At 42.4% G+C, this 16,990-nt stretch overlaps 1 protein-coding gene across 2 annotated transcripts; it reads left to right on the plus strand.

Moving 5' to 3' along the window:
• Window positions 1–156: 156 nt before the first annotated feature.
• Window positions 157–12,196, plus strand: ddx42 (DEAD (Asp-Glu-Ala-Asp) box helicase 42). 2 transcript variants are annotated; one of them, XM_085783428.1, is made up of 18 exons: window positions 157–217; window positions 873–1,093; window positions 1,201–1,351; window positions 1,847–1,908; window positions 2,334–2,370; window positions 2,726–2,878; window positions 2,981–3,085; window positions 3,927–4,046; window positions 4,135–4,311; window positions 5,068–5,196; window positions 5,302–5,401; window positions 5,494–5,541; window positions 5,632–5,729; window positions 6,479–6,755; window positions 7,868–8,094; window positions 8,200–8,310; window positions 8,838–8,972; window positions 10,744–12,196. In XM_085783428.1, the coding sequence occupies exons 2-18, from the start codon at window positions 882–884 to the stop codon at window positions 11,455–11,457; spliced, it is 2,856 nt and encodes a 951-aa protein (XP_085639554.1). In that variant the 5' UTR covers window positions 157–217; window positions 873–881; the 3' UTR covers window positions 11,458–12,196. The 2 variants fall into 2 exon arrangements, with proteins under 2 accessions (XP_085639554.1, XP_085639555.1); XM_085783429.1 differs by lacking the exon at window positions 2,334–2,370.
• Window positions 12,197–16,990: the final 4,794 nt, after the last annotated feature.

Genomic DNA, 16,990 nt, shown 5'->3' on the forward strand with positions numbered 1-16,990 from the left:
ACCTTTTTTTTCTATGATATTATTTTCTATCTATCTTTATTTATTTATTTTTTGTCTGTTTGTCTTTGCTTTGTCTATAAATGTTATTACCTTTATTGATACTGTTAAAAAAAGACTGTAAAAAAAAAAGAAAAAACCTTTGCGCGGGTTGATGACGTAGCGCGCTGCTTCTTCTAATGACAACACCGACAGGATCTTTCACTGTCGCTATAAACAGGTAAATAACGTACTGTTGGACACTTTTTACGAAATTATCGATACAATTAATGAACGGATAATGATGCTGGTGACTCAACAGGTTGATGAAAGTCGTCCTAACTTGGCTAAATTCATGAATAAGTGTCGACTCTAGCTTCGCACCTACCCCGGCCTCATTTTGCGGCCTTGCGCTAAAGCTAGCATCATGTGTACAAGAAAATACAAATCAGTGGTGTTTAAGTCGCCATGAAATTGTTGCATCGTAAAGTTCAGCATCTAAAAACTAAACGAAACCTGCCTTTTATTACATTATTTCGTATACAGCGATCTAACTTCACGTGAACGTGCTCAGTTAAATCTCTCATCCTGATCACGTCCCCTCCCACCGGACCCCATTGAAAATATCACCGATAATTAATAATATTGCTGTTTTTGGCAGACGTGCTTGTCTCAATGGACGTTAATGGAAATAAATAATGAATTTGTATCATGAATGGCAACAATCGGCTTGATTTGTACGTGCACAGATACGTCAATACGATGCTATATGCAATATATATTGATATTTTATGTTATTGCTCATTTACACATACAGTAAACCACATGTATTTGATAATATTTGGAGTATTTAAAGGAGGAATTTTTACACGCATGTTTTCCCTCTTTCTTTTCAGTACACAACCATGAACTGGAACAAAGGTGGTCCGGGTGTGAAGCGAGGGTTTGGGTTTGGAGGATTTTCTCTTGCAGGGAAAAAAGAGGAGCCTCCACTTCCTCAAAAGTCCCACACGTCATTCGGACCTCCTGGATCAGCCGGGGGTTACGGGAAGAACCAGCAGCTCCCGTCATTCTACAAAATTGGGACGAAAAGAGCAAATTTTGACGAGGAAAATGCGTGAGTGTTGGATCTCTCCCACACACGTAGTTCAATCCAGGAGAAACTGACATTTTATACTGTCGATGTGTGGTACTGAATGAATGTCTTTGTTCATTTTCAACAAGATATTTTGAAGATGATGAAGAGGAGTCCGGCAGCAACGTGGATCTGCCGTACATCCCTGCTGAGAACTCACCCACACGGCAGCAGATGCAGTCTGGTGGCGGCTCAGACAGCGAGGACGACCCACTGGACGCCTTCATGGCAGAGGTTGAGGTGAGGAGAGAATCGCACAATTATACAATCAACATTTTCAAAAGCTTAAGGGGATAGTTCTACATTTTGGCAGATTGACCCATTGCTATAATCCCTATGGTCATAGCAGTAGGTTCGTTACCTTTAATTGTCGGTGCAAGCTATTTTTAGAACGGCGGAGCAGAGCCGTGAGCTGCTCAGAGCTACGCTACGGAGGCTCATGGGATTTCTTGCTTTCTCATCAAACTCATCAAATACACAATCCAACAACTCCAAAACGCTCTGGTGGACAAGTTGTGACCTGCACATTCACCACGCTATGAGATAATAACAGAACGTTACCAGACAGAGTTGTTTTCGATGCAAATGCAGAGACTGCTTGCTGAAAAACTGCCCACGATGGTATAGGTATTATGGCAATGGGCCAATTTGCGAAAATGTTGAACTATCCCTTTAATCTGCTTTTTAATGTATCACATCATATGTTTTTGTTTTGCTTTGTTTTTTCTTTTCCAGAACCAAGCGGCTAAAGATATGAGGAAACTAGAGGAAAAGGAAAAGGAGAAGAAGTCAGCCAAGTAAGGAACTTTTAATGTGTTTGACTTTTTATTAGTCACCTCTAAGGTCGTCATGTAGGTGTGAAGTTAAATAGCCAAAAAAAGAAAGAAAGAAAGAAAAAAAGGATTGCCCACAACTGAGTTACAACTGAATTGTGAGCAAATCTTCAAGCCCACTAATTTGGGACATTCTTACTTTTAATACTTTTTAATAAATCCTGTACTGATTACTTTTACAATCAATTTATTGCATAATGCAGAAATTACATTTAAAGTTTAGATTTCCAGTTACTGGGATAAAAAAAATAAATGGCACATGTAATAATTTATAATGATTAGATCGTGTCAGGTAAGAAAGTGACCTTTAGCCATAGTGGGATGTGGGCTGTCTTGGGTGTATGAACGAGCCGCAGGGAAGTTTTTTTTTTCTCCGCTTGTCATTTCAGGGGTATTCGTGATGACATTGAGGAAGAAGATGAACAAGTGAGTGAGCCCTCCAACGTTTTTAATCCACCACATTGCAGATCAGAGAGGCCAAACATTCCTCTCCACTCTCTTTTCTTACAAAGCCTCCCCTCCCCCCTCCGCCCCCCCTTCTGTCTGACAATGCAGGTTGCATATTTAGGATCATAATGATGGAGATTGTTTAGATTATTCCTTGTATTAGAAGAAAGTGTGGAAAAGGCATGTTTGTAATTGTTGACAAAGACTAATTCATCCTTTTGTCACAAAGCCGATGTCTCCTCAGGTGTACTGTGAGTCTCTTTGTGTCTGGATGCTGTGGTTTTGCAGCAGTTGGGCTCAGTTGTTTTGACAGGAGCTGCTCTGCTCTCTGCAGGAAGCCTACTTCCGCTACATGGCAGAGAATCCCACAGCCGGCCTGACTCAGGAGGAGGAGGACGAGAACATCGACTACGACAGCGACGGGAACCCCATCGCCCCGACCACAAAGAAAGTCATCCTGCCGCTTCCTCCCATCGACCACTCTGAGGTACAGCTCACAGTTAACAAGACACATCTTCATTTTGTGTAGCTGAATAAATCACAATTTATAGTTGTTGTTTTTTTCACCACGTGTCCTCGTCTTTCACAGATTGAATATTCACCTTTTGAGAAAAACTTCTACAATGAGCACGAGGAGCTCAGCATCCTGACGGGAACTCAGGTGTTGGACTTGAGGCATAAACTGAACCTGAGGGTAAGTCTGCAAGTCACCTCATGCACGTTAGTTAGGTGTATATACAAAGCAGGGAAAGTAAGTATTGAAGGCGTCAATAGACTTGCATGGTGGCCATGCATAGAGGCCATGGTGGTTGAGTGCATCACTCAAACAACTCTACCTGCTATTTCCAGTTCTGTCTAAAGATCTGTCAGTGATCCTCGGCTCTTGGACGACTCTTCTTAGTTTTCTTTTGACTCTGTCAGAAATCTTGCAAGGAGCACCTGGTCGTGGACAGTTTATGGTGAAATGTTGTTCTTTTTAGTTCCAGATAAAGGCACTAACGGATAAAACGAAATCAAAGAATTTGGACATTTTTTCTTGAAAATCTACCCAAATTGATTATTCAATTGTCAAAAGAGTTAATCGATCATTGTTCAATTAATTGATTAATTGTTACGGCTCTAAACCGACACATCAGGATGTTCTGCAACGCAAGTTTCTGAAGGTCTGGAGAAGCTCTTTGATTTTCTCCATCATGAGACGCCTCTTGTGTGACACCTTGGTGATGAGAAACATTTTCATAGGCGTCAACTGAACTAAAGCAGCTGATATTACTTTGCACTGACAGGGGACAGGATGACTTTTTAAATACTTATTCCCTGTGTCATTTCACTTTATTACACACTTAATTATGGACATAAATATTTGGATTTCTTTCTATGTGTGCCTTACTTGGGTTGTTGCTGACATCTGGTGAAAATTTAATGTCAATAGCTCTGTGAGAAATATATTTTCTGAGAAAAATGTTGATGCGTTCAATACTTGCTTTATATAAAACAGATTATCTTGGCTAAACTGTGCTGCTTTTCTTCCTCAGGTGTCAGGAGCTGCTCCTCCAAAACCTTGCACCAGCTTTGCTCACTTCACCTTTGATGAGCAGCTAATGCACCAGATCCGCAAGTCTGAGTACACACAGCCCACTCCCATCCAGTGCCAGGTAGAGTGAGAGTTCACCTCCAGGTTTTGACAGAACTTTAATACGAAATGTTTTTAATAATGATGCTGATGATGATTCTGTGTTTTAGGGCGTGCCTATAGCCCTGTCTGGACGTGACATGATCGGTATTGCAAAAACCGGCAGTGGTAAAACTGCAGCTTTCATCTGGCCGATGCTCGTTCACATCATGGACCAGAAGGAGCTGGAGGCAGGAGAGGGGCCCATCGCCATCATCGTGTGTCCCACCAGAGAGCTTTGTCAGCAGGTACCACATATGGGTCAGGTTTTTTTTAGAGGTTATTTGTTGCAATTTTAACAGGAACCCTGATGTACGACACAACACGATACGACAGGACAGGAGAGGACACGACACAGCACAATACGATACAACATGACACGATATGACACGGCACGATACAGTGTGACGCGATACGACACGGCATGATACGATACAAGATGATACGACACGGTACAATACGACACGGTACAATACGACACGACACGATACAACATGATACGCTACGGCACAGCACAATACAATATGACACAACGCGATATGACACGGCACGATACAATGCGACATGGCACAATATGATACAACATGATAAGATACAGCACGATACGACACAGCACAATACAATATGACACGGAACGATACAACACAACATGATACGATACAACACAGCACGAGACGATACGATACGACATGATACAATATACTTTTATTGTCCCACTCAAGGAAATCAGCAGCTGCGCCATAAATACTTCAACAGTTGCAATGACAACAAACAATACATAATTAGCCATACCATCAGTGACAATTTCATAACAGAATTGCACATATTCCATAACATAACACATAGATACACTATACATAAATAATACATGCTAAAAGATCACTATAATAAAAGCACTATAAAAATTAAAAGCACAAACTGAAACTTCGGCCTCAAGCAGCTTTGTTCAGGGATTTGATGGAGGTTGGAACGAATAAATGTGTGTCGCTTTAAATCTTCACCAGATCCATGCGGAGTGTAAGCGCTTCGGGAAAGCCTACTCGCTGCGCTCCGTGGCGGTTTATGGAGGCGGCAGCATGTGGGAGCAGGCCAAGGCGCTGCAGGAGGGGGCAGAGATCGTAGTGTGCACTCCGGTAAGACACAAAACCACCAACTTCTCTCTCTCCTTTGCTTCTTCTTCTTTTTCTTTTTCTTCTTTTCCTGCCCCAGTTGTAACATTTACTGCTGTGTTTGCACAGGGCCGTCTGATCGACCACGTGAAGAAGAAGGCCACGTCCCTGCAGAGGGTGACGTACCTGGTGTTTGATGAGGCAGATCGCATGTTTGACATGGGCTTTGGTGGGTTTGCTTCACCGGCTCTGGGACAAAGACGATGTTAAACATGTTCGATGCACTGTAGCTCATCTCTCTTTCTTTTTTTTTCTTTTCAGAGTATCAGGTTCGATCTGTCGCCAGTCACGTCCGCCCAGACAGACAGAGTGAGTGTCTTGCTCTGACGATTATTCATTGTCAAACAAAGAGAGTGTTTGTTTTTTTTTCTTAGTAACTGCATGTGATCTCCTTCACAGCTCTTCTGTTCAGTGCCACTTTTCGAAAGAAGATCGAGAGGCTGGCCCGAGACATCCTGACAGATCCCATCCGCGTGGTGCAGGGAGACATCGGAGAGGTATCCAGCATCATCTGACTGATCGCTATCAATTGTTATATTTAAATAAATGGTTCAACATGTTGGCAAATTGGCCCATTGCCATAATCCCTATAGTTTTAGGAGTAGGGTCGTTACCTTTAATTGTCGGTGCAAGCTATTTTTAGAACGGCGGAGCAGAGCCGCGAGCTGCTCAGAGCTACGCTACAGAGGCTCATGGGATTTCTTGGTTTCCCTCATCAAACTCATCAAATACACAATCCAACAACTCCAAAACGCTCTGGTGGACAAGTTGTGACCTGCACATTCACCACGCTATGAGATAATAACAGAACGTTACCAGACAGAGTTGTTTTAGAGGTAAATGCAGAGACTGCTTGATGAAAAACTGTCCCTGAAGGCAACGCGCATCAGCAGTTTTGCATGAATTTACCTCTAAAACAACTCTGTCTGGTAACGTTCTGTTATTATCTCATAGCGTGGTGAATGTGCAGGTCACAACTTGTCCACCGGAGCGTTTTGGAGTTGATGGATTGTGTATTTGATGAGTTTGATGAGGGAAAGCAAGAAATCCCATGAGCCTCCGTAGCGTAGCTCTGAGCAGCTCACGGCTCTGCTCCGCCGTTCTAAAAATAGCTTGCACTGACAATTAAAGGTAACGAACCTACTGCTATGACTATAGCGATTATGGCAATGGGCCAATTTTCCAAAAATGTTGAACTATCCCTTTAAAAAGCTGCAGCTTCTCACTGTGTTTCCTCTCTGCCCAGGCCAACGAGGACGTGACCCAGGTGGTGGAGCTGCTGCCCAGCGGCTCAGACAAGTGGAACTGGCTGACCCGCCGGCTGGTGGAGTTCACCTCCTCCGGCTCCGTCCTCATCTTCGTCACCAAGAAACTAAACAGCGAAGAGCTGGCGGCCAACCTGACGCAGGAGGGCTACAGCCTCGGCCTGCTGCACGGAGACATGGACCAGAGCGAGAGGAACAAGGTCATCAGCGACTTCAAGAAGAAGAATCTGCCCATCCTGGTGGCCACCGACGTCGCCGGTGAGGATAAAAGTTCAAGGGTTTGCTTTGCTCTGAGGCTCCTGCACCATTTAAAAATTATTTCTACCATTTAGGCTTCATATTTCTCTCTATAATGTTTTAAAATAGAGGCAGAGTAGGAAATTCAGTCTAAGGCTCCTCTGGACGTTCAGCAGCACAAAAATGGAAACACAGCTATAAAAGATTTAAACAGCTGCAGCAGCAATATTTAAGAAGCATGACATTAATTTTGCATAACTATTACTCCATATTCCTGCTCAACATTTTCCAGATCCTTCTATAGAGTTTTAAAATAACTTTTTATTAGACGATTAGAGGGAAATTTATCAGATTTTTTGGTCTTTTGTTTTTGCATTTTTTTCACTTATGCACAATTAATTTTTATTTCATCACAAACAGTGATCTAATTATCTACCTGCAGACAGTTGACTGTAGTTTGAAGTCAAAATGATAAGGTAGCACCCCCTAGTGTGATGGGAGAAATATGTCTTTGAAATAGGCGACATAAACCACAACACTTAAAGTCAAGCTGTAGATTTATTACTCATTACAAGTTTATGATAAATATGAGCTATTTTAAAACTTGACTCTTCTTTATCTCAGGGTTCCTACATATTTGAAATTTCCAAATTCCACACTTTTTCCAGACCCTGATTTCCAGACTTCTCGGTAAAAAAATTAAAATAATTTGTGATATTTAAGTAAATAGATGTCCATAATATTAAAAAAAAATCATGCAATTCATAATTTGTTTTCATTATTCTGAATATGTATTGTATGCCATTATGTAACCCCCTTGAAAATGAGATGCTACATCTTAAGGGGCTATCCTTTAATAAATTCAAATAATTTCCTGGAGATTGTAGCTAGGTACAATAGTGCATACAAAATAATTAAACCAAATAACTTCAGATAAAACCCAGATAAGTATTAAGATAAATATATTTCCATACAGTGGTTTACATTTTCCATACTTTTCCAGACCTGGAAATGTCTGAAATCAAATTCCATACTTTCCATACTTGCGTAGGAACCCTGTTATTTTCACTTCAGACTTCTTCAGACTCGTGTGTATCGACTCTGCCTGACTCTTCCTCCTCTTCCTCCTGCAGCTCGTGGTCTGGACATCCCGTCCATCCGCACCGTCGTGAACTACGACGTGGCCCGAGACATCGACACACACACTCACAGGATCGGTCGAACCGGTCGCGCGGGGGAGAAGGGGGTCGCGCACACACTGCTCACCAACAAAGACACCACGTTCGCCGGAGACCTGGTGCGCAATCTGGAAGGAGCCAATCAGAGCGTCTCTAAGGAGCTGATGGATTTAGCCATGCAGGTGAGAATCGGAGCAACGAGACGTCAAACACAGAGTCAGTTTGTTCTTTTTACTTTGCTGTGCTCTCTTTTCTTTTCCTTTAACATGTTTTTGTTTTATTCACAGAACCCGTGGTTCAGGAAATCCAGGTTCAAGGGCGGCAAAGGGAAGAAGCTGAACATCGGAGGAGGAGGTCTGGGCTACAGAGAGAGACCGGGCCTCGGAGCAGAAAGCTCTGTGAGTTACTCATGGACTGTAAAACGACTTTTTTAAAAAATCATTATGATAATTTTATGTTAGGAATTAGGAATTAGGAATTTATTTATTTAAAACAGGGACAATGCACAAAAACATTAATCTTGTAAAACAAGAGAAGATGCCTTGAGCCATTTCCACCTGTAGTCCCTGGGCAGGTAAGAAACAGACAGATAACAATATTAAAAATGTTGAATAAAAGTGAAATGATCTGATATAATAATATTTTTAAAAATAGACAGAGTAAACTAGCAAAAGCAAGGAACAAGAGCGCCAAATCATGAAATGCACAATAGAGTTAAATGAACAGCACATACTCTCTCTTATTCTCATCACACATTCAAACACATAGACAACAGTCCAATTATCTCCTTCCCCATCCTCATTCTCATCTAATAACCACACTCATGCACATATTAATATGTTGTAAAATGAACAAATACAAATTTCCACTACAGTGTTTCTTCCAGATTCAGAGAGATGTGAGTAAGTGTGTGTCTGTGTTGCAGGATCGAAGCAGCGGAGGCGGCGGCGGCGTTGGCAGCAGCAGCTTGATGTCATCCGCCAGCAGCTTGGAGGGCTACAGCAAACCACCGACCGGGGCGATGGGAGACCGCATGTCTGCAATGAAACAAGCTTTCCAGGTACAGTTATCTTAATTATCTCATTAGCATCCGACATAAACATGTTTTTTTTTGCAATAATCCATCAAATATGGCTCAGACACTAATCTGCATTGGAGGTTCAATATTTTACTGTTTAACAATAAATAACTTTGATTATTCCAAATCAAATCAAATCAAATCCAAATCAGCACTACTGATCTTAAAAACACAGACACACTGTTTCTCAGGACCAGTTAGATAAAACCATAAAAACAAGACAATAAATAACCTAAGAACCAATATTAGGAACTAAAAAAATATATGTAAATAATAAATAAAATGCATTGTAGCGACATGTTGGGGTTATGTGCAGTTATAATGTAAAGTGCATTACAGCACAGAGCCTCAGGAAAGAAGCTGCACCTCAGCCTTGTTGTCCAGCAGATAATAAAACACCACAGACACAGAACCAGTGGTTAATAGAAACTGGGACATAGTCTTCACCAGGGCGGCAACTAACCATTATTTACATTATCAATTATTTAAACCAGTGATCATCAACTGGTGGCCCGTGGGCCGAATCCGGCCCGCCGAACCTTCCAATCCGGCCCGCGACTGAGTTCTGATAGTTAACAAGTAGCTATTATATTTCTCGGTCTCTGTTTGTGTGCGCCTGTAAGTCAATGCGCTGGGACACGCAGACACGCTCAAAGTGTTAGTGTGCACCTGTAAGTCAATGCGCTGGGATAATGAAACGCCGCGGTACCCAAAGCCCCGTGCATGAAAGTTTAGGCAGCTGGCTGGACTGCAGGGTTTTCCCTGCCTGTCTGCAGGTGAGCTGCCTGCGTGAGTTTGGCCACCGCCTTGGTTAAACCGGGTGTGCACGGGCCGTTCAGATGTAGCGTCTTTTGCGCACTCAAACCCATTCAGTGTAGCTGCGTGTCATGCACGCTCACAACCCAAAAACAATGCGGTAGCGGCGCGTGTTTGATGCCACTCGGTTGTTTTTTTGTGCACGTCCTGGCGCACAGCTGCGCGGACTTCTCCTTCCGGTGTTATGTCCCGGTTCCCCCCCGGCCTATGTCTCTCCTACTGTTTCCCACTGAGCTCTGCCCGTGTGTGGAAAAACATCGCCTCCGAGATATAGAATGTGTATTATAGAAGAGAAACACTACTGACTACTCAGGACTACTGACTCCTTTCATATTTAGGCTGAAAATCACAGGGCAAGTCAGCAGTGTAAAGCTCCAGCATGTGGGAGTATCTGAAAGTCCAGCTGTCAAGATTTTTCATTTTATATCATTCCAAACACCAAAGATATGTATAAATGAAAATGATGAGCTTACAGGTAAAATAGAATATAAACAAATAAATTATTAGGCAAAAAGGTGAATTTAATTTCAATCTCGGCCTATTTGAATGTCTGGCCCCCAAGGTGTCTGTTGAGAAAGATTCTGGCCCTTCCACAAATATAGTTGATGACCCCTGATTTAAACTATTAATCGATTAGTTATTTGGTCAATAAAATGTTAAATGTTGAAAAATTTCAATCAGTGTTTCCCAAACCACCAGACGACGTCCTCAAATGTCTTGTTTTGTCCACAAACCACAGAGAGACTCAGTTTATTGTCATAAAGGAACAAAGAAACCAGAAATATTCACATTGAAGAAGCTGAAATCAGAGAATTTGGACTTTTTTTCTTAAAAAACGACTCAAACTGATTATTCGACAATCAAAATAGTTAACGATTAATTTAATAATCGATTAATTGTTCACCTCTTCCTCCTCTTCGTCCTCCTCTTCCTCCAGGCTCAGTACAAGAGTCACTTCGTGGCGGCGTCCAGCGGGCCGCCGAAGCTCAGCGCCAAGTCCAGCAGCACGTCGGGCTGGACCAGCGCCGGCAGCCTGAGCTCGGTGCCGACCGAGTCCGCCAACGGCTCGGAGCGCTCCCTGTCCCTGTCCATGGCCATGTCCGGCTTCACCAGCGCCGGCGCCCTGAGCTCCGTGGCGCCGCCGCCCGTCATCGGCGTCCAGCAGCCGCCGCCCGGCCCGCCACCGACACACAGCTTCACCCCGCCGCCGCCGCCTGTTGCCCTTCCTCCCCCGCCCGCTCCCCCACAGAGAGACAGCGGCTCCTCGCGGGACAGACACGGCGAGGACCGGGGTCGCCACGGGGACGACCGCCACCGCCACGGCGACAGCAGCAGGAGCGACCGACACAGCAGCGGCGGCGAGGACCGGTACGGCGACCGAGACCGGCACGGAGGAGGAGGAGGAGACAGAGACCGGGATCGCTACGGAGACCGGGATCGCTACAGCAGCAGCAGCAGTCGCCACGGAGACAGTCGCAACGGAGACAAGAGGGACAGAGAAGACCGGAGGGGCGGGGGAGGGGGGGACAGGGACAGGGACGGGGGAGGAGGAGACAGGGGGGGGAGCAGTGGGGACGGGAGGGACAGAGGAGACGATAGCTTCGCCGTTCCCGAGCCTCCGAAGCGTAGGAAGAGCAGGTGGGACAACTAAAGCAGAGTCAAATAAAATAAAGAGATAAAATAAAACCAACACATCAGTAGAAAAAAACACCGAGTGGTCCATGATGATGACAGGTGTCGGACACGAGTCACACAAGCACAGGGAGGGTTTTGTTATCAGAGTGTGTGTGTGTGTTAGCGTGTGTGCGTGTGTGTGTGTCCACAGTCGCAGCTCGGAGAGACGCCACTGTACATAAACCATCCAGACTGTTGTCATGTGAGAACCAATAGGATCAAGCAATAGAGCAAAAACAACTCAGAGTTTAGGACGTTGTCGTCGTCGTCGCCGTCGTTACTCGGCTCCTAACGCGCCGTCGTCGTGCTCGCTGACCTGACGCATTTATCTCCTTCTAACAGATCTTTGCCAAGTGTGTTTATGTGTGAGTGTGCGATATATTATTTTGGTTTTTTTTGCATTTTGTCCATCAACAGTACGAAGCTAAAAATCTGAAAAACCTGACCTGTCGAAAAGGCGCTCGCTGATGATTCGCACTCACACAAACAAACTACATGTCAGAAACTGTAATAGATCTTTTTCGTGTCTTGTATTGGAGTTTTAGTGGAGTGCCTTCCCTTGGCATTTAGTCTGTCTTATGCTTTCGGAAATGTTGTTCTTTCTTTTCTTTTTTTTCATCAGGAAGATGCATTTGTTTGTATAAGAGAGGGATTTCAAGTGTTCACTCACGCCATGGAAAATGTGAAGTTTTGATTAAAAAGATTCCTTTGGCATCGACTCCTGGATGCGTTCTTTTTGAAAACAGCATGTTTATATTGAGTTCACAGTAATTAGCTTGAAATATAGATGTATGAGCATTGGCCAGTAGAGGGCAGACAAGACTCACTTTCTGTCAAACTGGAAATACACTGACTTGCTCAAAAAATGTAGAAGTGGATAATTTGCAAACTGTGCAAAGAGACAGTTTCCTACAACAGGATAAAGATGTAGAAGCAAATTACAAAATTCACCATGAGCTTCTTAAAGAAACAAGCTTCAACTCATCTATTACAGGTGTTAATAGTGAGGGATATACCATAATACATAGTAAATTTTATAAAGGTTTCAAGGTTAATTTATTCTTTTAGTATTATTTACTCTATATACATCATCAGAACTATCTTTATATTGCCGAGCAATAATATTGCAATATTCTACTCATATTTAAGATGTTTATGAGGAATTAATGAAATCTTGTACTTTAAATTAATGTATATACATTTATTTTATTCATCGTCCAAACAAAATAATTAAAGTGCTAACACAACAATCTAAAATTTTGAATAAAAAGGACCAGAAGGAACAATAATATTGTTAAAATAATTTAAAATCTGCTCTTCTCTCACAATACATAAAAAACATAAACAAAGCAAATACTTTATGTGGTTTAATATGGTAATAATTCATAAACATTTGACACAGGGTTGTGTAACAAGCTATTTAACACAATAAAACAAGGCCAAAGCTATTGCACACAGATGACATGAATATTGCTTATGAATAAAGATGAATATTTTGAATGGCTTTGATTCTGACTTTAAGGTCACAGGTTCGATCGACATTCTCTCAAAATTTTTTGTGAGGAAACTTTCTACCTTGCAATGTAGTCGAAGACCAGTGGTATAAATGAAACCTGCAATCTTTGTGTTCAAAATGATAGATAGATAGATAGATAGATAGATAGATAGATAGATAGATAGATAGATAGATAGATAGATAGATAGATAGATAGATAGATAGATAGATAGATAGATAGATAGATAGAGTTGTAATAAGATTTACAGTTTGCTGCTTTAAACTGAATGTAATTGTGATTAAAAGTTAAATACCAACACAAAAAAGCAGATAAATGAGACGACAGGAGCTGTGGTTTAATGTTTTAGTATTTTTATTTTCCTTCATTTCAAACCATCTACAAGCCTTAGTTACATTTTTTATTTTTGTCTCAATTCAAAAAAGATAGTGTCTAAAAATACGGGGTAAGATGCATCTCATTTTCTCTCTTTTTATCTTTTTCTCCCCCCCATCTCAACTTCAAACAGATCAAACAGATTGTATTTGATACCATCTCTGTACATATTGTAATAATAACAATAGTGCATCTGCCATAGTGCAAAGCTCCAACAACAAACCAAACTCAACCTCATACCACCGTCGTCCTAGATCTCTTTATAATCTCATTTATAGCGGGGGGAGGAGGGGGATCATTCATTACAAAGACCCTGGGCTGTGGCGTTCACCTAGGGGTTTTTTTTTCGGGGGGCTATCAACAAATGTACAAAAGATTGATGACATTTTTTAAGTGATAGCTGGAATGATAAAGAGAGATGGGCGAGGCAGCTTGCTCAGCCGCGACGCCACGGTTCAGAAGATGCATGATGGACGTGTGTGTGGACGACGACAGGAGGAGAGGAGGAGGTGTCGGTCTGATAGAGACTCATAGATATACCATTTTGCTGAAACAGATAAAACTGGATTTTAAACATAGCTTTAAATAAATCTTCATACAGTGCATTTAACATTCAATATATCTTGCACATATTTACACATCAGTGTGCATACACGTTGGCAAGTGCTCGTTTTTTGTTTTGTTTTTTTTCCTGTAGGTACATGACATAAAAACTGTTTAATCCTTCATTTATTTATTTATTTATTAATGTGCTGCCTTTTTGTGGTGCCACATCTGACAACAATGGCGCACAACAACAAAAACAACAAGAACAGTTTGTAGAAACGAATGATTCATACTCGTACTAGAGGTAAAAACCCGCCTATCTACCTGTGATAGGAGGAGTGTTAAGGTGTACACGGACACAACTGCCCCTAACACTAATGTAAACACGCGTACATTCTTCCCTTCTTTAAAAATTTGCTCACATTCATACATTCATACATTCACTCATACACACACACACATGGTAAACCTCCAAAAGCGTACAAACTTTGGACCTTAAAAGTGGTGAGCACACACACACGCACACACACACACAGACGGGTATAGTGGAATGTATGTTGGTCGGTCTGTGGTAGGAAACACTAAGTTGCGGTCTCTGCTGCTTCAAAGTTCAGTATTCAAAAAAATGATCCCAAAACCGTAACTAACACCTTACAGTAGCTTCTCTTTAGGTACGGTGGCCCTGAGGGGCAGAACACAACAGCAACTCAGAAAACACAACAACAAAAGAGAAAACACAACACAAATCAGAAAACTACAACGGAGTATTATGGCCACACTGACAAATAAAAAAATCACAAACTTAGAGAATAAAGTCGTAAATTTACGACTTTTTTCTCGTAATGTTATGACTTTTTTCTCGTAGGAAATGTACGACTTTATTCTCGTGAATTTACGACTTTATTCTCGTAATGTTGTGACTTTTTTCTCGTAGGAAATGTACGACTTTATTCTCGTGAATTTACGACTTTATTCTCGTAATGTTATGACTTTTTTCTCGTAGGAAATGTACGACTTTATTCTCGTAAATTTATGACTTTTTTCTCGTAGGAAATGTACGACTTTGTTCTCGTAAATGTGCGACTTTATTCTCGTAATGTTGTGACTTTTTTCTCGTAGGAAATGTGCGACTTTATTCTCGTGAATTTATGACTTTTTTCTCGTAGGAAATGTGCGACTTTATTCTCGTGAATTTATGACTTTGTTTTTTTTCTCAATGTGGCCCTAATACTCCGTCGTAGAAAACACAACGGCAAATCAGAAAACACAACATCTGTTTTGCTGTTGTGTTTTCTTTTTTGTCGTTGTGTTTTCTCTTTTTGTGTTGTGTTTTCTGTTTTGTTGTTGTGATTTGCACCTCAGGGCCACCGTACTTTTGTTTTTTTTTGTACCTGAAAACATTTTCTTTTTTGTTTTGTTTTTTTTCTGTGGGGGGTGGGGGGTGAGTGGGAGGGCAGGTTAGTTAAGCACAAATAACAATGAACAGAAACTCCTTCTTGGCGTCTTTTATGGTCATTTAGTCCGTTCCTCTATCTCTCTCTCTCACTCTTTCTCTTTGGAAAAGACTCGTTCTCGAAAGGAACTGAACCTCAGGTCCTTCTGCTGCTGCTGCTTTACAAAAAAACAAACAAAAAACTACTCAACTCCTGTTTTCTCATGGTTTCAGGCCGGTCTGAGAAGAAGCCGGGACTCGGGTGGCGTTGTCCCGGTCAGACTGTGTGCAGACAGACAGGCAGGCATTGGAAAGACAAGTCTGGTCCGGTAATAGATTGGTCCACCGTTGATATGTTCATCATCAGCTCTGTCCCGAGATGTGAGGAAAAGAAGGAGGTTACACCGACACCGAAGCACATTCTCAGATCAGAGCCGCTGGTCTGGAGGAAGACCTCGGTGTGTCTCCACCCCGCCCCCCACTGGGAGAGCCACCTGCTCGCTTTAGTGGGGTTTTTTTTTTTTCTTGGCCCCGGACACGATCTGGCAGCAGTCATCAGAGGGTGATATCATTTTTTTTGGCTGGTGAGAGGTGAAGAGGAGCTCCACAGGCCCACGAGGAGGGCAGAGCCCCGGCAGGAGAGTGGACGGCAGGTTGGAGCAGGACGTGAGTGGGACGAGTGGAGGACACAATGATAGTCGGAAGAGGTTTGTTTCGGGAGAGGGTTTTTGGAGACGGGAATGGAAGACTTTCTTTCTTTTTTTTTGTTTGTTTTGTTTTGTTTTGTTTTGTTCCCCTCTTCTCTGACGTGGAAATGACACAGTGCGAGGAGGAAGACAGGAGTAGACAGGACACAGAGACAAGAGACACAGACAGACGTCTTATCCGCCGCCAGATCTGAAAGAAATGGAGAAGAGAGAGAGGTCGTTAGACACAGACACAGATGATGAAGATGTTTGAAAAATGGATGAAAAGCCATTAAAGGGGAATTGCCATTTTTTACATTCTGGACATTATTTCTAGCATAAAATATGATAATTTACTCACCCAGATAACTTTGGTGTCATTACAAGTCGTCGTATATCCATATAATGCGAGTCTACAGGGCAGCAGAATGCAGCCTCTAAATAACACATTATCTGCAGAGAAACTTGTTCATTTCACCAATATTTTGTTATGATACGCTAGTGCTATTCCCCTCTGAGTCCGGGGTTAGCTGTTATCAACATCCGGGGTCTGTAGGTTGACCTACTGACCTCTGACCTGGATGATGTCATCTCCGACCGCCGCCCGGCTCATTCTGATAATAATCATTCCGCTTCGGCATTCGGGTCCATTTTTAGCTCAACTAGCCGGAGCTTTAGTGAGTCCAGGTTGAGGAGAGGAAGCCTGTGGAAGCTGAACTTCATCCAGCTGCTCATTTTGTTTTGACAAGTCGGAAACACGCAGAAATGAACCGTAGCATTAGCAGAAGCAACAAGCCGTGCAGCGGTTGGAGATGACATCATCCAGGTCAGAGGTCAGTAGGTCAACCTACAGAGCCCGGGTGTTGATAACAGCTAACCCCGGACTCAGAGGGGAATAGCACTAGCGTATCATAACTAAATATTGGTGAAATGAACAAGTTTCTCTGCAGATAATGT

Source organism: Trachurus japonicus, chromosome 8 (assembly GCF_045865225.1).
Source record: "Trachurus japonicus isolate A0001 chromosome 8, Traja_1.0".
NCBI classification, from domain to species: domain Eukaryota; kingdom Metazoa; phylum Chordata; class Actinopteri; order Carangiformes; family Carangidae; genus Trachurus; species Trachurus japonicus.